This window comes from Calonectris borealis, chromosome 22 (assembly GCF_964195595.1).
Source record: "Calonectris borealis chromosome 22, bCalBor7.hap1.2, whole genome shotgun sequence".
Taxonomy (NCBI): Eukaryota; Metazoa; Chordata; class Aves; order Procellariiformes; family Procellariidae; genus Calonectris; species Calonectris borealis.
This window is the reverse complement of record NC_134333.1, coordinates 1268502-1293737: the sequence shown is the minus strand read 5'-3', so window position 1 is coordinate 1293737 and position 25236 is coordinate 1268502. Positions and strand designations below refer to the sequence as shown.

At 45.9% G+C, this 25236-nt stretch overlaps 1 protein-coding gene and 4 pseudogenes across 1 annotated transcript; 1 reads left to right on the top strand and 4 right to left on the bottom strand.

Annotated features, from left to right (window-relative positions):
• Nucleotides 1–25236, bottom strand: part of LOC142091706 (von Willebrand factor A domain-containing protein 5A-like) — a 521312-nt pseudogene that overhangs the window by 99457 nt on the left and 396619 nt on the right.
• Nucleotides 1–25236, bottom strand: part of LOC142091600 (epimerase family protein SDR39U1-like) — a 334998-nt pseudogene that overhangs the window by 92090 nt on the left and 217672 nt on the right.
• On the top strand, nucleotides 2339–9574 carry LOC142091592 (olfactory receptor 4D1-like). Its single transcript, XM_075171014.1, has 2 exons — nucleotides 2339–3243; nucleotides 9541–9574. The coding sequence occupies exons 1-2, from the start codon at nucleotides 2339–2341 to the stop codon at nucleotides 9572–9574; spliced, it is 939 nt and encodes a 312-aa protein (XP_075027115.1).
• Nucleotides 7446–8419, bottom strand: LOC142091670 (olfactory receptor 4D1-like; annotated as a pseudogene).
• On the bottom strand, nucleotides 20731–21859 carry LOC142091669 (olfactory receptor 10A7-like; annotated as a pseudogene).

Below are 25236 nucleotides of genomic sequence, written 5' to 3'. Positions count from 1 at the left end.
GAGGGAAATCACACAGGTAATTCAGCTGGCAAATTGTAGATATTGCCTAAGATGACGAATGTTAAAACACCTCCAGGCAGTGAGGTAAATCCAATATTTGCTGTCTTGTGCACTAGATAAAGAATAGCTCATCTCCTAGACCAGGGCTAGAGAAATCTGAGCTCCAGCCCCCTTACTCCTTCTCTGATAAATGGATGTTACTCCCCTTTTTGAAATTACATCAGCAGCTGTGGTGATTCATCTGACCTGTCTTGGACAACTGTCATGAGGTAAATTCTCCTTGCAGATAACTATCTGCTCCCATTGAGTACAGATAGGGTCTGGACAACGTCGGTAGACTTCATCAACTACATTTTAGGCAGCTATGTTTAAGTAAGTGAGATGAATCCTATCTCTCTGCATTCAAATGTGCTACCTAGCAGATCTCACTGCCTGAAAAAACAAAAAATCAGTGAACAACCTTGCTTGCTTGCTTGCTTGCCTGCCTGTGTACTTGCTCACTCGCTCACCCTTTGCACTCCTAATTAAAGTGTCTAAGGGCTTAAAGTTATGTGGCATGCACCCTCTTCACTGTTGCCTTAAACCAGCCAATCACATATTCAATTCTGACAGTTTTACTAAGCAAGACAGCTACCTGTTGCACCTCTGCGGTCTTTGACAAGTCCTCAGGTGGGATTGTTCGGTCTCAGGAGAAAGCAGTACTTACTGAGCTTGATTTCATATTACTCTGGGGTAAACACCCAAAAGGTATTTAAAACATTGTTCTGTGAAAATAATTGTTTCTTTGTGTTCAGTGTGAAAGCAGCTTAGGAAGCTAGCTAAGGTGAGGCCTGTACATCACAAATATCAAATACTGACAGGCAAATTGCATCAGTGAAGACGGGGGTAAAAACCCCAGTGCCAGCATACTTCTATTGAGGATGGAGACTGAAGAAACAGTTCTGATTTTCCAATAAGAACAAGGAACACTGAGGACAAATACCTTGCAGCTTCCACAATATTTATAAAGTCCTTGGAGATAAACTATTGTTGATTTTAGTGTCTGATGTGTTACATAAAAGTGAACTTTATTTGCAACGCAATCAATCTTTTTAGCAATCAGCAGGAAATTCGAGCCTCCCAAAAATTCTGCAAGGGATAACAAACGTCTGTAGAATACAAATGGCTCTGTTGTATCTGAAGAATCCATACCTCACATCGTCTTTGCTGATTTCAAAGCTAGCTTTCCCAAGAGAAGGTTTCCCATCACAGCTCTTCCTCATCCATATCACAGGCAAGGAACCAGTCCAGTTTCAGAGGAGAAGAAACTCCAGAATCTGCTAGGTATGTCATTTCAGCCTTCCTGCTGACATAAATGCAAGGATCAGAATAGTTCTCTAGCCCTTCTGAGGTCTTCTTGGTGTGATTAAAAAGGTAGCTATGTTACCAGATGGGGAATAAATCGAGTGGGTCTGCAGTTGCATGGAGAATCATTGGAATGAATGAATAAATGAGGAAAAGGAAGGAAGGAAGGAAGGAAGAAAGGGAGGGAGGGAGGGAGAGAGGGAGAAAGGGAGGAAGGAAAGAAGGAAGGAAGGAAGGAAGGAACAAATGAACGAAGGAAGGAAGGAAGGAAAGAAGGAAGGAAGGAAAGAAGGAAGATACAGGACATCTCTATGGAAATGCCAGTTGAGTCCATTCCATAGACTGAATATTGCTGGAACATGGACAACTGAGACAGTGTGGTTTATTTTAGGGAGAGCATTATCATGATCCTGTCTTTGCTTGACTTTATTGACAAATGCCCAGAATGGGATTCAGCTGACTAAACACAGATGTGTAATGCCATATGAGATTTCATGGTGATACATGCCAACTCCAGCTGCTGCTCCAGAAGAGCATGATACAAAGGTTTTCCACAGATGCTGTGTCACATCTCTCAGCTGTGTGACTACAGGTGGATTATGCATGGACTTCTAAAATGGTACCAGGCACCTACATTTAGTCAAGTTATGCTCACCTGTTTTGCCTGTAAGGAAAGACTAGAAGCATGACTTATATGAAGACACCTAGAGTGCAGATATGTAAATTTAGGTGTAGAAATTCTGAACTGAAACCTCCTGTTTAGAGTCAGATGAGATGAGTCTCATGGCTGACTGTTTTCAAGTACATACTGGAAGACTTTTTGCAAAGAGGATTTCTACAGGCGCAAACTGTTATGCAAGAAAAGGAGCTGAAGAAATTCATATTTGATGAATAACAATAGAAGATCAAGTAGTCTCTTCTGAATAAAAATGTCAATGAGTAATAACTAGTTCACCTGGTGTTATCTCTGTTGATTGCATGCTACAGGGTACCAATGGAGCAGGAGAATTCTACCACCACTGTGAAGAAATTTTTCCTTGTTGGTTTAACTGAAAGTGCCATGCTGCAGTATATTCTCTTTACAACTTTCCTCATAATCTACACAATGACTTGGCTTGGAAATGTCACCATCATCACCACAATAATCACAGATCAACAGCTCCACAAGCCTATGTACTTTTTGTTGGGAAATTTAGCCTTCATAGACCTCAGTGAATCCTCAGTGACTCTGCCCAAGATGCTATGGGACCTCCTGTCTGAGGTTAAGACCATTAGTTTTCAGGGATGCATCACACAGATGTTTTTCTTCCATTTCACAGGAGGTGCTGTGTGCGTTGTCCTCATATTGATGGCTGTGGATCGGTATGTGGCTCTCCATAGACCTTTGCAGTACCTAAACATTATGAATCCCAATGTTCTCCTCAGTCTGGTAGTAGCAGCATGGGTAGGGGGGTTTCTTCATTCTATTGTGCAGGTAGCACTGATCATTCAGTTGCCGTTCTGCGGACCAAATTTTCTAGACAATTTCTACTGTGATATCCCACAGGTCATCAAACTGGCCTGTACAGATATCTATGTAGTTGAGCTACTCATGGTGTGCAATAGCGGACTGTTTACAATCCTCATCTTTATTGTCCTGATTGTGTCATACGCTGTCATCCTGGTCAAAGTCAGGACACATCTTACGGAGGGGAAGCACAAAGCCTTTTCCACTTGTGGAGCTCAGGTTGCAGTTGTGAGCATCCATTTTGTACCCTGCATCTTCATCTATGCACGTCCGTTCCAAAAGCTTGTGGTAGACAAAGCCATGTCATCTCTTTACACACTCATCACTCCAATGCTTAATCCCCTAATCTACACACTGAGGAACACAGAGATGAAGAATGCCATCAACAGATTGCTCAGCAACATCTTTTTCAGAATGAGAAATTCACAGCTGTCCTTTTCTTAGATGGTTCTTTTCTTTTACAGAGAAATGTAAAAACAAAGCAGATACTGTCAACTTAATAATTGCTTTTGCTTTTGACAAAGAACGAAATTTAAATAACAATAATGAGCATGTGACTAAAATGACAATGCTGTCTCTCAAGGTAATAACTGCTTGGGAACCAAAGTGGTTGCCAATTAATAAAGCAGTGAACATGCATTATAAAATCAACAGCAACAGCAACAACGAAAAGGCTTCTTTTGTCTATTATGGTAGCTCACGCTACTAAGGGTTCAGTTAATTTCTAAATTTCTGATTTCTACTGTATTCTAGGGAATTTATGTATGGATGTTTCTGCTTTTCATGTTTTCATGTGGAATATTCATGATTGGGTGAAAAAATGCAGAACATACAACTTCACAATATACATGAAAATATTTTTGATTGTTTCTTGAAGAATATAAGCACATATTCTATTTACAATTTTCCTCACTTTCTTATAAGAAATAGTCTTTGTTCAGATAAATGCATTGCAATGAAATACTGGTCATATACCATTATTACAATAAAAAAAGTATTCCAGGAAATCAAGCAGCAGTGAACAGATGGCAAGTGCATTGCACAAGAATAGAAGTCTTACTCTATTTCCTGTTATTTAATTTCTTAATTGATGCAAACATAGCCCAAGGTAGGAGAGACAAAGATTCATCACTGACTTACTCAGAATTTAGCATTCCTCACTGAGTATATGGAGACCTGGACAGCCTATTATGCAATTTCGTCACATCATTCATATTTGTAAGGTAAATGGGATAGATATGGGGTGGGAAGTCAGCCAGAAAACACATTTTTACTTTGTTTTATTTTTATTCAGAGAAAGAATTCTCCTTAAGGCACTGCTTGCTTCCTCCCTTCCTCCCTTTCTCTCTTCTTCCTTCCTTCCTTCCTTCCTCCCTTCCTTTCTTCCTTCCTTCCTCCCTTCCTCCCTTCCTTCCTTCATTCATTCCTTCCTCCCTTCCTTCCTTCCTTCCTTCTTCCTTCCTTCCTCCCTTTCTCCCTTCCTTTCTTTCTTCCTTCCTTCCGTCCTTCCTTCCTCTTTCTTCTTCTAATATTTCTACTGAATTTCAATTTACTAATAAAATATAAAAAAACAATTATTGCTTCAAAACACAAAATTCTTCTCAGGAGTTAAGACTGCAGGTGTGTACGGGGTGGGGTTGGGGTGGAGTTAACTTTCTTCATAGTAACCCCTAAGGCGTTGTGTTTTAGACTGGTGACCAAAACATCGTTGATAACACACCTATGTTATAGTGATTGCTGAACAGTTCCTACATAGTGTCAAGGCCTTTTCTGTTTCTCATGCTGCCCCCACCTCCCAAAAAGTAGACTTGCATTGGGCAAGACGTTGGGAAGAGACACAGCCAGGACAGCTGACCCAAATTCTCCAAAGGGATATTCCATGCTGTATGACATCACGCTCAGCAATAAAACTGGAGGGAGTTTTTCAAAAGTAGTCATTGCTCTGAGAGTGGCTGGTCATTGGTCTGTTGGTGGTGAGAGACTGCTTTTGCATCACTTGTTTTCTTCTTTTTTTTATTCCCTTATTAAACTGTGCCTATCTCAACCGAAGAGTTTCTCCTCATTTTTGTCCTCCCAAAACACAGCAAACTGCTATGAAAAAAATTAAGTCCATCCCAACCAGACCCAGTGCAAGGTGGAGGACAGCAGGAGAGACCACTTAACTTTATGTGTGGGATTTATCTCTGGATTCAAACATTTAGGATGGGATTCAATTGCCTATACGTAAGTGCCTTAATCTCTTTGAGGTGCCCTTGGAATATCAAAGTAGTCCACATCGGTCCTGGCTGATGTGGCAAAAAATTTGTGGGAGTCCTTTTGTTCAAACAGACTGACAGCTCGAGGACGGATAGAACACTCAACAGTGTCTGAAATGTCAGTATGAGCGAGATGTTGTATTAGCATGACTTAACATGTTATTTTAGGCACTATAAATTATCTTTCCTAATCTTCAACAGACTCTACAGATAGAAGTGAGCCTCTAGTAGACTTTGTATCAGATCTGCCAATGTTGTGTGGATGTCTTGAATACCTTGGATGCCTTGACACCTCTGAAATGAAACTGAGGTATCTACGTTTGCACAACAGAATCCTCCTTAATTTCTGCGCTTAAAGGCAGATACTTATACACATAGTATGTGTCTAACCTGCCATTTAATCAAACGCTATCTAGTTAATAACAGCAAAGGTCTACTGAGATCGTCACAGTTCTAGATCACATGACCTCTGAGGAGAGGTTGAAGGACTTGGGTTTGTTTAAACCGACAAAGAAAAGATTAAGCGAGATCTAACAGCAGCCTTCAACTTCTTGAAGAAGTATTACAAAGACGATGGAATCAAACTCTTCTTGCTAGTGGTAGACAATGTAAGGGGGGACAATGAGCACGGGTTGTGGCTTGGGAGCTTTAGCCTGGACATTAGGAAAAACGTTTTCAGTAGCAGAGTAGTATGGCACTGGAAAAGATTGCCAAGGATGTTGTTGGATATCCATCCCTGGAGTTTCCAAGACTCATCTAAACAGCCCATGGCTGACCTGATCTAATGGCAATGATCAATCTCCCTCTGAGGGGGAGATTTGGAAGAGACACCTACAGAGGTACTGCCTCACCAACATTTCTGTGCTTCTATGATTCTGCGGTCTGTGGAGTCTGGAGCCTGAATTTCAAAACTACTGTAGTTTAATATGCCTGTGCCTGAACTAGCCATTCTGTATCTCTTTTCTGAGTCAAGGCAGACAAATAGTCACTTTTTGGAAGGGATTTCTCTAGGAATTTCAAATATTTACCTTAGGATGCTTACCCTAGAAATGCTTATGTCATTACATTGATTTTAAAGGGAGCCTCTGTGACTAGTGGAGCTGTCTACAATTTGGACCTGCAAAATTAGATAAATTGAATACCAGACCATAGGTCCTCAGTGATTCAGTGATGATTCTTGACTTAACTCATGATATATTTGTGAACACTATTCTTTTTTCAATAACACTGTAGTAGTTTATTTTCTTTAATGAGCTAGATTTCCACTGTATTTATGCTTTTCAATATTCTGAAATGTTGCCTCTTGCAAAGCTCATTGTTCATACATATTTTTGAACATTCTTTTTTTAATACAAAAGAGAATCAACTACTGTCACTCTGGTCAAGATGACACATGTCATGGCACAGAGAGCATAAATAAGACATATTCACTTAAAATTTCTTGCTGAGTCTAGTTGATGTGGTGGAACCTAAAGAAAATAAAAGCTCTTTTTTAAGAGTAACCACATCTTACTTGTGGTTACTCCCTAAAGACCAAAATCTTTACAATTTCCAGAGTTAGTTTTTACTGAAATATAAATTAGAAGAACTAACTTTTAAAGTAAAGATGTCTCAGAGTGGTTACCTAAGATAGAAAAGCAATGATCAAAAAATATTTTTTTACAAAAAATATCTCTATCCTTCTCATTGTCCTTCTCAATTACAGGGTTAGTTTCAGTCAACTCGGTGACTGTTACAGTTATCTCTCTGCGATAGCTGTCTGGTACCAACTCATCCCAGCAGTCTGACAGCATCTCAGGCAGCTGCAGCCTTCCAGATCTTTTCTGTGACCCTAAAACCCTCATGTTCCTTAACCTGTAGACCATAAGCATGTCTCCTCATAGCATGCTCAGTTGCTTTAAGAAAACTGATCTTGTCTTCTTCCATAGTGGTTTCATCTGATACAGACAATCCCAGTCGAAAGGAGTATAACATTCAAAGTGTGAACAAACAAATAAGTCAGATACTTTCTGCCAAATTGAATTAATTGCTCCTGTAGAATATAACTGTACAGTGTACACAGGAAGTGTAACCAAAAACTTAGTAGATAATCAGTCACAATATACTCACAAGAATCAAAAAATTCCTGGGTATCTTAATAAAGTCATCCAAATGTGGAAGTATTATTCAATATATGAAGGAAGGATTTCAGGTGGCTATTAATGGCACAAGTTACAGGCGTAAACATTCTTTAGGAAACACTGTCATCACACTCTACTAAAATCTTACTGGGAAAAAAATGGAAAGGAGAAAAATACATATGACTCTCTAAAACAAATAAAGCAGGAAGAACAAACATCTCATAGGCAAGGGAGAAAGCATAAGAAGATGCATTTATAAACCTGGGAAGAATCTCTCATGACCCTAGAAACAAGTCTTCCGATGGCCTTTTTCATTTCAGTATTTCTCAGGGTGTAGACCATGGGATTCAGCACTAGAACAAGCACAGTGAAGAAGATGGAGGCCACTTTGTTCAGTTCGAATGTCTTGAAGGGCCGAGCATAGATGAATGTTCCTGGAATGAATGTTATGCTTATTGCCATTATCTGGGCTATGCAGGTAGACAAAGCTTTGTTCTTTCCTTCAGTGACTTGCCTCCCTATCTTGACTAAAATGACAGTGAAATGAAATGAGGAGCAAGACAAAAATTACTATGAGGAGCAGTCCACCATTTGAGACATCAGCAACTCCGACAGGTAGGTGTCAATGCAGGCCACTTTCAGTACTTGTGGAACATCACAGTGGAAATTGTCCTGGGTGTTAGGACCACAGTAAGGCAAAGGGAGAAGCAGACCAATCTGTGTTGCAGAGTGAATGAATCCACCTGCCCATGACCCTGCCACTAGACCTACACACACCTCACGGTTCATGGTTGTCAAGTACTGCAAGGGCTTATGGATAGCCCTTGATCAGCTGCCATCACTGCAAAAAGGAAGATATGCGCACCACCAATGAAGTGGAATAAAAACACGTGAAGGATGCGCTCCTTGAATGGAACAGTTTTGTGCTGGGAGAGGAGACTTGACAACAGAATGGGAGTATTTACTGAAGATTTGGTGATATCTGTGAATGTTAAGTTGGCCAGGAAGAAGTACATGGGTGTGTGCATGTGGCAGCCAGTGATAACAGTGGTGAGGATGGTGATGTTTCCCAAGCAGGTCATCAAGTAGACAATGAAGAAGACTGTGAACAGGAATTGCTGAATCTTAGGACTGTGGTTGAAGCCCAGGAGGACAAATTCCATCACAGGACTGGTTACATGCTGTGGCTCCATTCATTACCATCCAAGCATGCCTGTGAGAGGAACAATGTAGAAGGGAGGCTGAGGAAAGTGAGCTCTGCAGCACCAAGAGAGAGAATCTTTCCCCTCCTCTGGCTCAGAAACCTCCATTCTAGAAACCTCCGTATATCCTAGCACTGTACAGTGGAAATTTTGTTCAGTGGAGGTAGTCTCAGTGTTCGGAACTGTTTTCTTTGATCGTCAGTTTGGCTCCTCTGCATCTATACCCTTAAAACCCAGTGTAACTTCACAACTGGTTTCTATTCATAAATAGATTTCTGTTTCCCCAGTAATGCAGGCTTTGGCCCCTCCTCAGTGCAACTGTGCTTCTCTCTAATATTACCTTTTTCCATTCAGACATCAAGAGCCCTTATTCCACATAGGACTGCTTTGTCTGCAGTCTCAGAGTTGCCTGATTCCTCTCCTCCACAAAGGACTCCAAAGAGAAAACAAAATACATAAAAAAACACTCATACATCATTCTGTCTAAGCATCAAAGTAGGTGTTAGGAACAGAGTTACTATGAAATCTATACTAACTTTCCTGGGTCTGAACAAAAATAGTTTTGCTATAGCCCCTAAGGGATTTGTGCTCTGGCATTCATTAAGAAAATAAATACTTCAGAGTATTTTATGATGTAGTACTGCTTACTGTGCTACTCCTGTGTTAGCCAGAGGGAAACAGGATGTATTGCACATTCTTTACTTTGCAGGCACGTCTGTTTCAGGGCAAACAGAGGCGATCTGAGAAAAAAAAAGAACATCTCAGCAAGCAAGAGAATGCCTAGTTTCTTGAATTTCTCTCCAGTACCATGACACAAGCAATTGGAAGAATGAGAAAAGCCAAGCTGTTACGAGCCCCACTGGGCTTTTCACCACATCCTGCAGGGGAGCGTGCCCTGGACATTACATTCAGAGAGGACTTGGAATATGCAAATTGCAGTTCATTTCACTTATACAGGCATAGGCACTTCATTCTACTTATCTCAGATACCTGAATTAAGATGATCTCAATCATCCTCTGAGTGTGTCTAGTTTAGTGGCAGCAGATGCAGATACAGCTGAGGTACCCAGTACCTTCTTTCTTTTGATCTTCCCTGGCAATGTCTCCAAGAGACAGAGCCTCAAGAAGAAAAGGAATGACCAATAGTGGGAAAGAATCAAGTAAGGAGTCTTCTGAGAAATCTCAACCCGTACAAGACCATGAGATCCAGGGGGGTGTATCTGATGGTGCAGAGATGGATGGCTGATACCACTGTGAGGCCTGTGAGGCCTCTCCATCATCAGGATGGCTGGAGAGAGGCAAATGTTACACCCATCCTCAAAAGGGCAAGAACTATCTGGGAATTACAGGGTCGTCAGCCTCTAATCCAGGGAAAACCATGGAGCAAGTCCTCTTGGAAGTTCTTTCTGGAGGGAAAAGATAATGATTGGGAATAGTCAACATGGATTTGCCAACAACAAATCATGCCCGACCAGACAAATTACCTTCCATAATGAAATGATGAGAGCTGTGGATGAAGAGAGCGCTGGGGATGTAACCTACTTGACCTTAGCAAGGCTTTCGACATAGTCTCTGTTAAGGGATGGTATAAGCAGCTGCAGCCTCCAGCCACTGGAGCCCAGCCCGGTGCCCAGGGACCCGAGGTCTCTGCCCAGGCTGAGGCATGTGGCTGCCACTTTCCCCTCTGCAGGTTCGACCAGTAGCAAAGTTAAGCGCGTATCCCAGAGACACCGAGACACACACATACACAGAGTCAAAGACACACACACGCAGGACGCTGACATGGCCAGTAAACAGACTGCCACAGACGAGGCGGTGCCTTCATCAGCAGCCGCACACAGGCCCCACATCACACACAAGCACAGGCAGCCACGTCCCCTCTGCTGGGGTTGGCAGAGACAGGAGGTCACTAGTGCAGACACACACACACACTCAGGGTTCAGAAGCACATGCACATTTGTGGGTCCTCCAAGCAACAGCATGGCTCCACTGTCCACCTTGTACCCCTGCCTGGATCCCGGCCCTCAGACCCACGTCACGGGTCTCCTACTCGCCGGCTCGTCCAACTTGATGCACCAAACACGCAGCACTCACACACTGGTCCCACACAGGCACCCCACACTCGTGGGTTCCCCTGGACACAGACCCTCTGCCCACCGGATTCCAGAGCCATGGTCTCCTACTTGACAGCTAGTCCAGCTTGAAGTTTGCTGGTGAGTTACACACATACACCCCTGATGCACACCGGGTTTCGGGAAGATGCAAACATTTGCCCCCTCCACCCACAGCAGCTGTCATCCAGGCACATGGGCTTATGACCCACAGTTCCACCCCTGTCACTGATGCTGAGCCCTCTCACTCATCCACCCATGCAAATCCCTCCCAGTACCTGGTTTTGGGAACACACACTGTTCCCGCCCCAGTGGCTAGCAGCTGAGTCCCCACTGGCACCCGTAGCTGACACCACAGGCACCTACACCGCTGGTCTGACTCCAGAAGCTGGCACCAAACCCACCCACACTGGTCCCCTCAGTAGCTGGCACTTAGTCCTTGCAGCACGCATACACACGGGATAGAGTGAGATTACGCAGAGTTAAGGAAAGGTTTAATAAGAAGACAAGACAGACTGTGGTGATCAGGCGCAGGGCTCAGCCAGACAAGCGCACTGACCGTCTCTGTTTCACATGCAACCCGCCCCTTTTATACCCCTTTCTGCCTATTTCCCTCTATGTTCTTCCCCGATCCCCTTCCCCTGTTCATTTCTTCCTCAGTGTGCACAGTCCCACCAGCCCCCTCCAGCATCTGGGACCGTTTGCATTTTTATCAGTTGCAAAGTCCACGTTGCCCTCTCTGAAGTGATGCCTGCAGTTTCTTGACAGACCATCAATTAGTGTGACTGATTAGCTTTGTTTCTTGTTGTCTCCCTCAATGTCTCCGTCATTGTTTGTGTGTCAGGGTTGTGTCCCTGAATGTCCTTGATCAGATAATGTTGAGGGAGCAGATGGTCTCTCCTTCCACATATGGTTACAGTTTCCACAGCATCCTTGTATCTAGTTTTGGATATTATGGTCTGAATGGGTGGACTGCTGCGACGAGCGAGGGAAGGCAGGCAGTCGACTCAATGTGAGTGATAAGGCCAGCTTCAACTTTATTGTAAAACCCTACACATATTTATACACTAAGTTCTACCTTATGCATACTTGTCTCACAATCATTGGCTTAGCTCTAAAAATTACATTATCATATTCCTCCTACTTTCGGTTACTGCTACGTGGTCCGGGTTCCATCCTGTTTTTCTTATACTGTACTTTCTCAAAGTTGCTTATCTGCACAGAGCAAGGTCAGCATGACTTTCTTTTCTCCCTTCTCAGCATGACTCAGAATTTTCCCACCGCGGCCTAGTCTGGCTAACTTTCTCCAACAGACTGCTAGATGGGGGAAAACCTGGATGGATGGTCTTTGGATCCAAAGGGAAATGGTGAATGGTTTGTCATCTGCCTGGAGACTGGTTGTGATGGGATTTGCTCAGGGGTCTGTCCTTGGATCTGACTTGTTTAGTATCTTCATCAAAGAGCTGGAGGAGGAAACAGAAAACAGTCTCATATAATTTATAGAGAACCTCAGTGTGAAGCGATGGCCCTGTCCATCACTGGCACTGATCGACAGTCAATATACTCAAGTGCAAGGGAGGCCATTCAGAAGGACCTAGACACACTAGGGGGACCTCATGAAACTGAGAAACCTCATGAAACTGAGAAAGGACAAATGCAAACTCTTGCACCATGGGTGGATTAATCACCTGCATCAGTACGGGAGGGGCGACCGCCTGCTTGGGTAGCAGCACTACTGAAAATGATGGAGGCTATCAGCATCCTGAGCCCTATCAGTAGGACCGTAGCCAGTAGATCGAGGGAAGTGTTTATTCTCCTTTAACTCGGCACCTGTTAGACCATATCTGGAATACTGCTTCCAGTTTACAGCTTCCCACAAGAAAAATGTTGATAGTCTGGAGTGATTCCTGTGGAAAGCCAGGAAGATAGTTGGGGGCTGGAGAACAGGACATTTGAGGAGATGCTAAGGGAGCTGTGTTTGTTCAGTTCTAAGAAGAGAAAGCTAAGTTATGTTTGATTAGACAAAACAAGAAATATTTTCACCACGAGGCTGTTCAAGCACTGGAACAGGGGCCCAGAGAAGCTGTGCGACAGCACCCTTGGAGACATTTAAAATTCAACTGGACAAGGCCCTAACTGAACTATCTTTGAGAAGGAGGTTGAACTAGAAACCTCCAGAGGTCGCTCCCAAGCTGAAAGATCCTGAGCGCAGCTAAAAGAGGCAGCTCACAGATGCAGCAGTTTGCACCAGCAGTTTCTGGGCTCTGCTTCTTTGATATCTCCTTGGGATGTTCTCAAATTTCCACAGACTTTGTCTGGGATTGTCAGGGACCCGTAGGAATCCCCTGAGGAACTTCAAGAGTGCCTGCTGCTGCCAGTTAAGGATAAGGGTATGGATAAGGATGAGGATAAGGATAAGGATAAGAATAAGGATAAGGATAAGGATAAGGATATGGGTAAGGATAGCCACAGGAGTCCTTTACTTCTGGCAAGCTTCCAGTAGGCTCTAGCAGCTTCTAATGACCTTTGTCAGCTGCCCTTGATGAAAGGGTCCGTATGGGATGGAGTTAGAAAGTCACTTCATAGCAGCACCTAGGGTGCTGTGTTTTGCATTTGTGGCTAAAACAGTGTGGGTGACGTACCAGTGTTTTGGCTATTGCTGAAGAGTGCTCATACAGCATCAAGGTTTTCTTTCTTCCCCCCACCCAAAAGCCAGAAGGCTAGGGGGTGGGCAAGAGGATGGGAGGGGACACAGCTGGGACAGCTGACCCAAACTGTCCAAAGGAATATTGTATACCATGTAACATCGTGCTCAGCAATAAAAGCTCAGGGAAAAGAGGAGGAAGGGCACATTTGGGCTTATGGTGTTTGTCTTCCCAAGCAACCATTACATGTGCTGAGGCCCTGCTTTGCAGGCAGTGGCTGGACATCTGCCTGACGATGGGAAGTAGTGACTGACTTTCTCTTTCTGCTTTGCCCACGCACACAGCTTTCGTTTTCCTTATTAAGCTATTGTTATCATGATCCATGAGTCTTTTTGCCTTCCTTCTACTTTGTCCCCATCCCATGGGAGAGGGGAGTGAGCGAGAGGCAGAGTGAGTGTTCAACAGCTGGCCGAGGTCCACCCACCACACAGCGGAACCTCCAGTGACCAACCGGCTGGGGAAGGCACACAGGAATGTGCCCTGAGTCAGCCAATGCCTGGGTGGCAAGGTGTGTGGGAGAATTTGGACAGGTGTGTAGACCAGTTTTTATTTCCAATGGCCTGGGAGTCGATGCCTGAACAGACGTGTAATTTGCTGAAATGGCAGATCATTTGAAAGAAGGATGCCTTTTTTATACCAAAAAGAGACAGTGACTTCTAATGCTGAAAGGTAGAAGTCCTCTTCCTTCTGAAAACTGGTTTTGCCATAAAACAAAGCAAGGTCAAAGGACGTGCACAAGAGATCCAGTTTTGGGGAATAAAATGGCAAAACAGGTGTTGTCACATCCCAATGGGTGTGTTCAATAAGATAACAACCACGTCCCCACCAGCTAGTAAAAAAGAAACACAAGCTTTCCTAGGCATTGTGAGTTTCTGGAGAATGCATATTGTCTCTTGCAGGGAATGCATATTTCCTCTTGAGTTTGTGAGTCCTCTCTATTGAGTCACCTGAAAGAACAACTCTTTCAACTGGGACCCTGAGCTGCAATGAGCCTTTGAACAGATCAAGCAAGGGAGAGTTCCTGCAGCAGCCCTTGGGACAGGCCAGACAGGACCAGCTGTGAGGAGTGTACTCTACACCACACCTGGGAGCATGGTTCCACCTGGAGCCTTTGGTAGAAAACATTCAGAGGGACCCAAGGCTGACCTCTAGGGTTTTATAGCTGGGGGTATAGAGGATGTCACTACACCCCAAATGAAAAGGAGATACTAGCAGCATATGAGGGGGTTTGAGCTGCTGCAGGGGTCAGCATGGATTTATGAAGGAGAAACCACGCTTAACCAACCTGATAGGCTCCTACAATGAGATGACTGGCTTGATGGATGAGGGAAGACTTCAGTAAGGCTTTTCACACTCTGTCCTGTAACGTCCTAATAGACAAACTGTCAAAGTATGGACTATCTAACTGGACAGTGGGGCGGACTGAAAACTCGCTGAACTGCTGTGCTCAGAGGATTGTGATCAGGGACTCAAAGTCATTAATGGAGTACTCCAAGAGTCAATATTGGGTCCAGTACTATTTAACCTCTTCATTAATGACCTGGATGACAGGATAGAGTGCACCCTCAGCAAGTTTGCTGATGATACAAAGCTGGGAGGAGTGTTGATAGACCAGATGGGTATGCTGTCATTCAGGGAGACCTCAAGAGGCTGGAGAAATGGGCAGAGAAACCTCATGACGTTCAGTAAAGGGTAATGCCAAGTCCTGCACCTGGAATAACCCCATGCCCCACTACAGGCTGGGGAACAACTGGCTTCACAGAAGGTTCTTGGGGTCTTTGTGGCTTAGTAGGTTTCACCAGATCCAGTTGCCCACGATTCTGCCCAGTCATGTTTTGAATATCTCTGCAAGGGGAGACGCCACAACCTCTCCAGAAAACTTGTTCCATTGTTTGAGCACCTTCAGAGTAAAAAAGGTTATTTCTTCTGCTCATACGGAATTTCATGGTTTTTAATTTGTGCCCATTGCCTCTGGGCCTGTCACTGGGCACCACTGACAACAGTCTCACTCTGTCTTTTTCATTCTCTCCCCTCAGGTGTGCACACACATTTATAAGATTCCCTCTGAGCCTCCTCTTCTCCAGACTAAACAATCCCAGCTTTCTCAGCCTTTCCTCCTATGTGAGGTGCTCCAATCTCTTAATCTCCTTTGTGGAAGGTTGGAGTGTTCAATTTTCTCAGAGATATTGGGCTCAAACTCCTAGAAGTAGCTTCTACCTTTTAGAAAGACAATGAATAAACCAAAGTCTCAAAAAAGGGAGTGATAGTAAGCCTAATTACTCTTAGATGCATACAGAGGCTTACTGAAATTCAGTCTTTTATTCTTAAATATAGAAGTGCATTGGAACAGCTAATTGAGGACCTCTGCTGCTGCATTCTTATGTCCTGTTTTCATTCAGTAAAATATAGTTAGGTCCTACCAGGAGGATGCCTAATGCAACTTTCCATCTCTTGCGGAGGTTTGGAACCTGCTGTTTATCCTTCTGAATAGTCCATAACCAATGACAACCAGTCTCTCCTAGGAAATGAGACTACCTACAATAACATATCCTTTTCTTCAGCCAAGGGCTGAAGAAAACAAACACACAAACAAACGAAACAAACTGCATTTACATTTACTAGCAGAGAAGGAGGTAAATTATGCCTTAAGTTCCCCTTTCAGAAAAGTAAAAGCATACAGTTAAAATTAATTTTTCTGTCTTTTCTGCACTGCAGCTCAGCTTTAGCAGGATGCCTAGAGAACACCATACCCCCATCTCCCTCCCTCCAGCTTGAAAATGTTGAGAAGTCATCTCTCTTGCAGTCTTGACTGTTTCCCAAGTGCTACTTAAATAACATCATCACTACCCCTCCCTCTGCGTCTAATGTCTAATTGTGGTTTTACCAACTGCATTTTCTGTAGCTTTTTTCTGTAAAGCTTTTTTATATGCTTCTGTCATATTCTGTGGATGTAGTTTAGATTGGCTGTTCCATGGCCTTTTTAATAGTGTGTATCACCAGAAAGAAAAGGACACAGAGAGGTTGTTCTGAGGAGCTTCTCAGTCCTCAGGATGTCCTGGCAGAAGGTTCGCACTGGAGATGATTGACAGAGTCCATTGTAACAAGATGGTTTTTGTACGATCAGACTGCAAAAGAAGGCAGCTCATAGAATGGCACTCAGGCTTGTCTCTAGTATTTGTCCCTAAAAAGCAACAGGCAAAACTCGTGGAGGCAACTCCCATGAGAGGTTATTTTCCTTGCTCATTATGATCATTTTTCTGTTTAAGCAAATTCACCAAATAACACATTTTGCTCCCACTCACTCTTGGAAGACTAAATCATAGAATCATAGAATCTTTAAAGTTGGAAAAGACCTCTAAGATCATCGAGTCCAACCGTCAACCCAACACCACCATGCCCACTAAACCATATCTCTAAGCACCTCATCTACATGTCTTTTAAATACTTCCAGGCATAGTGACTCAGCCACTTTCCTGGGCAGCCTGTTCCAAGGACTGACCACTCCTTCAGTAAAGAAATTTTTCCTAATGTCCAATCTAAACCTCCCCAGGCGCAACTTGAGGCCATTTCCTCTCGTCCTGTCACTAGTTACTTGGGAGAAGAGACCAACACCCACCTTGCTACAGCCTCCTTTCAGGTAGTTGTAGAGCACGATGAGGTCTCCCCTCAGCCTCCTCTTCTCCAGGCTAAACAACCCCAGTTTCCTCAGCCGCTCCTCATAAGACTTGTGCTCCAGGCCCTTCACCAGCTTCGTTGCCCTCCTCTGGACACGCTCCAGCACCTCAATGTCCTTCTTAGAGTGAAGGGCCAAAAACTGAACACAGTAGTCGAGGTGCCGAGTACAAGGGCACGATCACCTCCTTACTCCTGCTGGCCACACTATTTCTGATACAGGCCAGGATGCCGTTGGCCTTCTCGGCCACCTGGGCACACTGCCAGCTCATGTTCAGCCGGCTGTCAACCAGCACCCCCAGGTCCTTTTCCTCTGGGCAGCTTTCCAGCCACTCTTCCCCAAGCCTGTAGCGTTGCCTGGGGTTGTTGTGGCTGAAGTGCAGGACCCGGCACGTGGCCTTGTTGAACCTCATACAATTGGGCTCGGCCCATCGATCCAGCCTGTCCAGGTCCCTCTGCAGAGCCTTCCTACCCTCCAGCAGATCAACACTCCCGCCCAGCTTGGTGTCGTCTGCAAACTTACCGAGGGAGCACTCGATCCCCTCGTCCAGATCATTGATAAAGATATTGAACAGGACCGGCCCCAGTACTGAGCCCTGGGGAACACCGCTCGTGACCGGCTGCCAACTGGATTTAACTCCGTTCACCACAACTCTCTGGGCTCGGCCGTCCAGCCAGTTTTTTACCCAGCGAAGAGTGTACCTGTCTAAGCCGTGAGCCGCCAGCTTCTCTAGGAGAATGCCGTGGGAGACAGTGTCAAAGGCTTTACTGAAGTCCAGGTAGGCCACATCCACAGCCTTTCCCTCATCCAGGAGACCCAGGCGATGGAGGGGAATGGACACAGGTCCCTGCTCGGGGTGCCAGGCGAACCCCCGGCCGGCCTCCCTCACCTCAACCTTCCCAGTTGCCCCTACACAACAGATATGGGGCTCTGGAACTTGAGGGCCAGACAAACGAGGACGAAGATGAAGGCCCATCCAGGGGGTTGCCCGAGGCGAGGCAGCCAGCCCCACAAATTACGACTGCCTCCGCTAAGAAAAAAAGGAGGGTAATTGTCATTGGTGATTCCCTTCTGAGGGGGACCGAGGGCCCAATTTGCCGGCCAGACCCATCCCACAGGGAAGTCTGCTGCCTCCCTGGGGCCCGGGTGAAGGACATCACTAGGAAGCTCCCTAGTCTCGTGCAGGCCTCCGATTACTACCCGCTACTGGTTATACAGGCTGGCAGTGAGGAGGTTGCAGAGAGAAGTCCCGAGGGGATCAAAAGGGACTTCAGGGCGCTGGGGCAACTGGAGGGAGGATCGGGAGCACAGGTGGTGTTTTCCTCGATCCCTTCAGTGGCAGGGCGGAACACTGAAAGGAACAGGAAAACTCATCGGATCAACACGTGGCTCAGGGGCTGGTGCCATTGGCAGAATTTTGGCTTCTTTGACCACGGGGAGGTTTACACGGCACCGGGCCTGCTGGCGACGGACGGAGTTCAGCTGTCTCACAGGGGGAAAAGGATTCTCGCGTGTGAGTTGGCCGGGCTCATCGAGAGGGCTTTAAACTAGATTCGAAGGGGGAAGGGGATAAAACCAGGCTCTCTAGGGAAGAGCCTAGGGACCGCACGCCAATGTCGGGGGAGAAATCGGCAGCCCAGCTCAAGTGCATCTACACCAATGCACGCAGCATGGGCGGCAAACAGGAGGAGCTGGAAGCCATTGTGCAGCGGGGTAGCTATGACTTAGTTGCCATCACGGAAACGTGGTGGGATGTGTCTCACGATTGGAGTGCTGCAATGGATGGCTATAAGCTCTTCAGAAAGGACAGGCGAGGAAGGAGAGGCGGTGGGGTAGCCCTGTATGTTAGGGAGTGCTTTGACTGTCTAGAGCTCGATGGTAGTGATGACGAGGTCGAGTGCTTGTGGGTAAGGATGAGGGGAAAGGCCAACAAGGCAGATATCCTGCTGGGAGTCTGTTATAGACCACCTAGCCAGGATGAGGAGGCAGACGAAATATTCTACCAGAGGCTGGCAGAAGTCTCACAGTCGTGAGCCCTTGTTCTCGTGGGGGACTTCAACTTTCCGGACGTCTGCTGGAAATACCACACGGCAGAGAGGAAACAGTCGAGGAGGTTCCTGGAGTGTGTGGAGGATAACTTCCTGACGCAGCTGGTGAGCGAGCCCACCAGGGGAGATGACTCGCTTGACCTGCTGTTCACGAACAGAGAAGGACTGGTGGGAGATGTGGTGGTCGGAGGCCGGCTTGGGCTTAGCGACCATGAAATGGTAGAATTCTCGATACTTGGTGAAGTAAAGAGGGGGGCCAGCAAAACCGCTACCATGGACTTCCGGAGGGCGGACTTTGGCCTGCTCAGGACACTGGTGGAGAGGGTCCCTTGGGAGACAGTCCTGAAGGGCAAAGGGGTCCAGGAAGGCTGGACGTTCTTCAAGAAGGAAGTCTTAAAGGCGCAGGAGCGGGCTGTCCCCATGTGCCGCAAGAAGAACGGGCGGGGAAGGCGACCGGCCTGGCTGAACGGGGAGCTCTGGCTGGGACTCAGGAAAAAAAGGAGAGTTTATCACCTGTGGAAGAAGGGGCAGGCAACTCAAGAAGAGTACAGGGATCGCGTTAGGTCATGCAGAGAGGAAATGAGAAAGGCAAAAGCCCGGCTAGAACTCAACCTGGCCACTGTCATGAGAGACAACAAAAAATGCTTTTATAAGTATATTAATGACAAAAGGAGAGCCAAGGAGAATCTCCATCCTCTATTGGATGCGGGGGGGAACGTTGCCACCAAGGATGAGGAAAAGGCTGAGGTACTCAACGCCTTCTTTGCCTCAGTCTTTAGTAGTGAGAGTGGTTATCCTCAGGGTACTCAGCCCCCTGAGCTGGAAGACAGGGACGACGAGCAGGATAAACCCCCCATAATTCAAGAGGATGAAGTTCATGACCTGCTATGCCACCTGGACGTTCACAAGTCTATGGGGCCGGATGGGATCCACCCAAGGGTACTGAGGGAGCTGGCGGAGGAGCTTGCCGAGCCGCTCTCCATCATTTACCAGCAGTCCTGGTTAACTGGGGAGGTCCCGGACGACTGGAGGCTCGCCAATGTGACGCCGATCTATAAGAAGGTCTCGGTGTCTGGAGCCTGCTGAAAGAGACAGAAGATGCCCATATGCTGTACTAAAACATGAGAACAGAAGAACCTTGGGAAATCTGGCCCAGGTTCTCTGTGTTACCAGGTGAAATGGCACATAACAGGCTGATGCCACACTTTCAACCGGGCATTTATGGAGCTAGAGCATTCATTGGTCATGTAGAAGACTGCATTCTGTTTCCTACCCTCTCAGACAAAGCTAGAGCTGATTTCTTCCCCCCTTCCACATGACAGAAGGTAAATGACTCCAAGGTCCTGGAGTCATTTACCTGTGAGTGCTTTTATGAGGCTCTCAGGCATTTCTCCAAAAAATTTTATTCATGGCATAAAGGACTAGTAACAGAGAAATGCAAAATACAAATGACGCTACGGCCCAGGTGACAAGATACCTTCCAAGGCACATTGCAGTCTCTGCTACAGTGACTGTACTGGATGAAATATTAACTTTTTTTTTCTTGGAAATAAAGATCAAAACCTCATTTTCCATCAGACGATGCAAGGTGGTATATCATGAATACCAAAGTAGTAAGATTCATAGACACTCATACTGAAACACAAAATCTCTGAGTTTGAGATACATCCGTTTTCCAAGTGTTCCAAGTTATCAGGGTGTTTAAAAATGTCAAGCATAAAAGAAACAAAATATCCAAGTGTACAGAGGAGAAGAAAGATTCCTTTCAAGCAGAATACGTTTATATCTTCCTCAGCTCAGCTATAATTTTGAGTAGTACTCCTTTCACTTCTTTATTTCTCAGGCTGTAAATCAGGGGGTTTAATGTGGGAATTATGGTCGTGTATATGAGAGCTGGAACTTTCTTAATGTCTTGTGAATTACTGGATTTTGCCTGTAAGTAAATCAAGGTCCCACTTGCATAATACCGTGTTACAACAATAAGGTGAGAGGAACAGGTAGCGGAAGGTCTGTGTCTGCCCTCTGCAGAGGAAATCTTCAGGATGCTGGAGGTGATGCAGGCATAGGGTACCAGGATGAGACAAAATGGTGTGAAGATGACCAGCACTGTGGCTGTAGTGATCTGCTTTTTATACAGAGAGGTGTCAGTGCAGGAGAGCATGATGAGTGGGGGAATATAACAAAAGAAGGAGTCAATCTTCTTGGGCCCACAAAATGGAAATATGAACACCCAAGCTGTCTGCACCACAGACACAACATTACCACTGCAGCATGACAGCAGGACCAAGGAATGACAAACTCTGCTGTTCATGATGATTGCATATCTAAGGGGGTTGCATATGGCCACGTAGCGGTCATAGGCCATGGCTGCCAAAAGGTATCATTCAGTGGCTCCTAAGAAAATCACACAGTAGAGCTGTGTGGCACAGCCCATGTAGGAAATGCTCCTGTCCTCTGACAGGAAGTTTGCCAGCATCTTGGGGACAACGATCGATGCTGTGGAAATATCCAGGAAGGACAGGGCCCGGAGGAAGAAGTACATGGGCATGCGGAGGGTGGGGTGCACTGTGACCATGAAGATGAGAAGGTTCCCAATGATGGTGATAGTGTAAATTAAGCAGAATGTGAAGAACAGCAAGTGCTGCAGTTCTGAGTGGTTGGACAATCCAGAGAGGACAAATTCGGTCAGCAGAGTGTGGTTTCCTGGTTCTGGTCCCTCTGGTTTTCATCTGGGAGGAATCAAATGGACAGACTGTCAGAGGAGTAGTCACTGCACCAAGATCATGGTGCGTCAGCCAGAAAGTGCGTGATGTTGGTGCTCTTTGAGTTTCATAGTTTGGGATAGTGACCAAGCACACAACTAGGAGGAGTTGGTATTTAAGGGTTGGCCCCATTATGGGTGTAGGGTTAATTGTGCTCCCCCCAAATGTCAGGTCTGTGATCCCAACTGGTCCCGTAGGTGTTTTCTGCACTGAAGGGAAAGCCCAGCTGACAACCAAAACACCCACAGTCCAAAGAAAGCAAAAACAAAACAAAGCAAATCCAAATACCCTTTGTCTGTAGACCGGCAAAGGAAGAAGGAATAATTGGAGGGAAAGCTACCCTAGAGAATGCTAAGAAAGTGTAGAGGGTGAAGCTCAGTACTACCTGCTTCATTAGTCACATCGCCTTATTACCCCGATGCGTGTTGCTGTGTGTGTGGTGCAGATGGGATATTCATGCAGTGCTGTGCCAGCCGTGGCAGCTTTGTGTTTTCTTACTGCCCAGAATGGGAAACTGATGCACAGAAAGAGAGAAGAAGTTAGCCTGCCACAGAGGAGAAAGTGGTCATTAATGCTGTGTTCTTCAGACTTGTCATCTCTTACCAAAGGGGCAACCAACCCCTGGACTACCCTAGTAAATCTCAAGACACAGAATGGCTTTTGGCAGCAGAAATGTGTCCATATATGGGGACAGAGGGAGGAAGCATCTTTTCCACTGTGCACACATGGATCCTCGTCAAGAGACCACAGCACATAGAGAAGGACAACATCATCTAAGGAAGAGCAGTGCATACAGCCCTATCATGATTCAATCAATCCTCGTACCGACTCCATCCAAGTTCTCTTTGCTATAACTTCACTGACACATGATGCCTTTTATCTGTGAGTTTTCTAACATGAATATGAAAGTGAAAGCTGTGGATCTGGGAGTGACAGATGATTTTAACTTACAAGCACAATAAAGAAACTCCTAACGTTCACAGGCATTTAAAGGTCTGATGCATTTAAAAGGAATCTTTCTGGTTTTGACTGTTTCCATTAACACAGAAATGACAGAACACTATGTTATTTGAAGCTCCAAAGTCTGAAAAGTACCTCAATATAACCTATGCATAACAGAATAGAGAATGGTATTAAAAATTCCCTCCAGTTTCTAATGGCACACATTCACACGAGTTTTCTTAGCTTGTTAGATCCATGGGGCTGAAGTAGAATCTACCTAATTCTGCTCTTTGATCCCTCTTTTAGACTATTGCTTTGGTCATTAGCTGTTAATTAGAGCTAATAAAGCTCACAGTAGTCATTGTTTTACTGATAGGTTAGTGTTTTATTCCCTAATGCAGAACACCTCTCAGAAACAACTCTCACTTTGCATAATTCTTGTTTAGTGGCTATGAGGACCTTTAAGTTTTGGTCTTAGTTCTTCCTTGGATTTGCTTTAGGTAATCACAGTAAGCATTTTGAAGTAGGGGTCCTATCTTCAGCAGTTCTGCCATCCAGTGCCTCCAAAACGGATCATGGAAATTTCACTAGAAGAATTTCCTTTGTTTTCTCACATTAGGGACAGTGTTGGGCTGATGACTCCTACAGTCAGCTTACATTGCAGATTTTAAATTGCATTTTAAATGCAGATGCTCTCCTGCCACAGCTTGAATAATCCATGACATTAGTACATGGTATATTCCATGGAACCTCAGGCATGTTTTCTCTGAAGCACCATAAGTGGAATGTACCTGTCCTTCACACAGCTATCATACATGCCAGTTGCCAAAGACTAGCCTCTCAGAGAAGAAGAAAAGGAATTTGTTACAGTTGTTTCAATTTAGTTGAAATAGTAGCAGAATCAGGTAGCTTCACGGAACAGGGACAGTGAAGCTACATCATGCACACACATTTTGACTTGCAAGTACATGAGAACCCATGTGAGCATCTGCATGCTAGTTCAATCATGAGGTTGCTTCTGCAGCAGAATTATGTAGTGCCTTTTAAAGACAATCACAGGAGCAAAAAAGAAAATTGTTTTCTTCAGAAACTACTCTAGTCATTGAGGATGTAGAGAGCCACAAGCTGGGCTTTAGTGCTATCCCAGGGCGCCTTGGAGTCTCAAACACCTTTAGCGTTATTAAAGGATGGCAAAAGCAGCTGCAGGCTCCAGCAGCCCTGGCCCAGGACCCTCCTGCCCAGCCACCGGAGCCCAGCCCAGTGCCTAAGGACTCGGGATCTCAGGGACGCAGCTGCTGCTCTCTCGTTTGCAGGTTCAACCAGTAGTAAAGTTAAGCACGTATCCCTGAGACTCGCAGGACACAGACACACACCGACATGCAAAGGACATTGACATGGCCAGCCACACAGCCTATCACAGACAGTACCTCCAGGACTCACATCACACACGAGCGCAGACAGCCATGTCCCCTCCTCCTCTGGGGTTGGCAGAGGCAGGAGGTCACTAGTGCAGGCACACACATAACATCCCCAGATTCACAAGTACATGCACGTTCGTGGGTCCCCCGAGCCCTGGCATGGCCCCTCTGTCTGTCGGGTACCCCTGCCCAGGTCCTGGCCCTCTGACCCGCTCCACAGGTCCCCTACTCACCGGCTGGTCCAGCACCAGACACGCAGCCCTCACACGCTCGTCCCACAGGCACCCCACACTCGCAGGTTCTCCCTGGGCACCAGCACAGACTCCCTGCCCCCCCGATGCCCTTGCCCAGACCTCCTACTCACCAGCTAGCCCAGCTTTAAGTTCGCTGGTGAATATAGAGGCACACCCCGCACACACCTGGTTTGGGGGAGATATAGACCCTCCCCCTGACCCCAGGGCACAAGAGCTGTGACCCATCATCCTGCTCCAGCTGCCAGCGCTGAGCCCCTCACTCACCTCACTCATGCCAGTCCCCTCAGTAACTGGTTTTGGGGACATGTGCGGTTCTCACCCCGGTGGCTGTAGGCTGAGACCTTACTGGCTCCAGTAGCTGCACTGGGACCCCACTGGCTCCCGTAGCTCACACCAGAGGCAAGGGTGCCCACACCCCCAGTCTGACTTCGGCAGCTGGCACCAAACCCACTCACACCGATCCCCCAGTAGCTACTGCTTGGTCCTTGCGGCACACGTACACACGGTATAGAGGGAAAATACGCAGAGAGAGAGTTATGAAAAGATTTAGTAAGACAGGAGAGACTGCAGTGATCAGGCACAGGGCTCAGCCAGACCAGCAGTGACCAGCCCCAGTTTACACTCAGCCAGCCCCTTTTAGACCCCTTTTCTGTCTTTGTTCCTCCTGGCACAGCCCCTCATCAGCTGGCACGGTCCCACTGACCCCCTCCAGCATCCTCGACCCTCAGGTTTGCATCCTTACTAGTTGCAAAGTCCCAGGCACCTGTAGTTTCTTGAGAGCTCATCAGCTGGCAAGGTTTCTTCCTGGTTATTGTCTCTTAGTGTTAACTGGTCAGGTTTTATGTCTCTGTGTTTTTGACTCCCTCTCTTTTATTATCATTCCAATTTGGCAAGG

Bases quoted from the DNA above. Each gene is read 5' to 3' on its own strand.
- LOC142091592 (XM_075171014.1), top strand. From the start codon at position 2,339: ATGGAGCAGGAGAATTCTACCACCACTGTGAAGAAATTTTTCCTTGTT. The intron at 3,244-9,540 runs GCTCAGCAACAT...TGTCTCCAAGAG, and splicing joins AAGAATGCCATCAACAGATT to ACAGAGCCTCAAGAAGAAAA.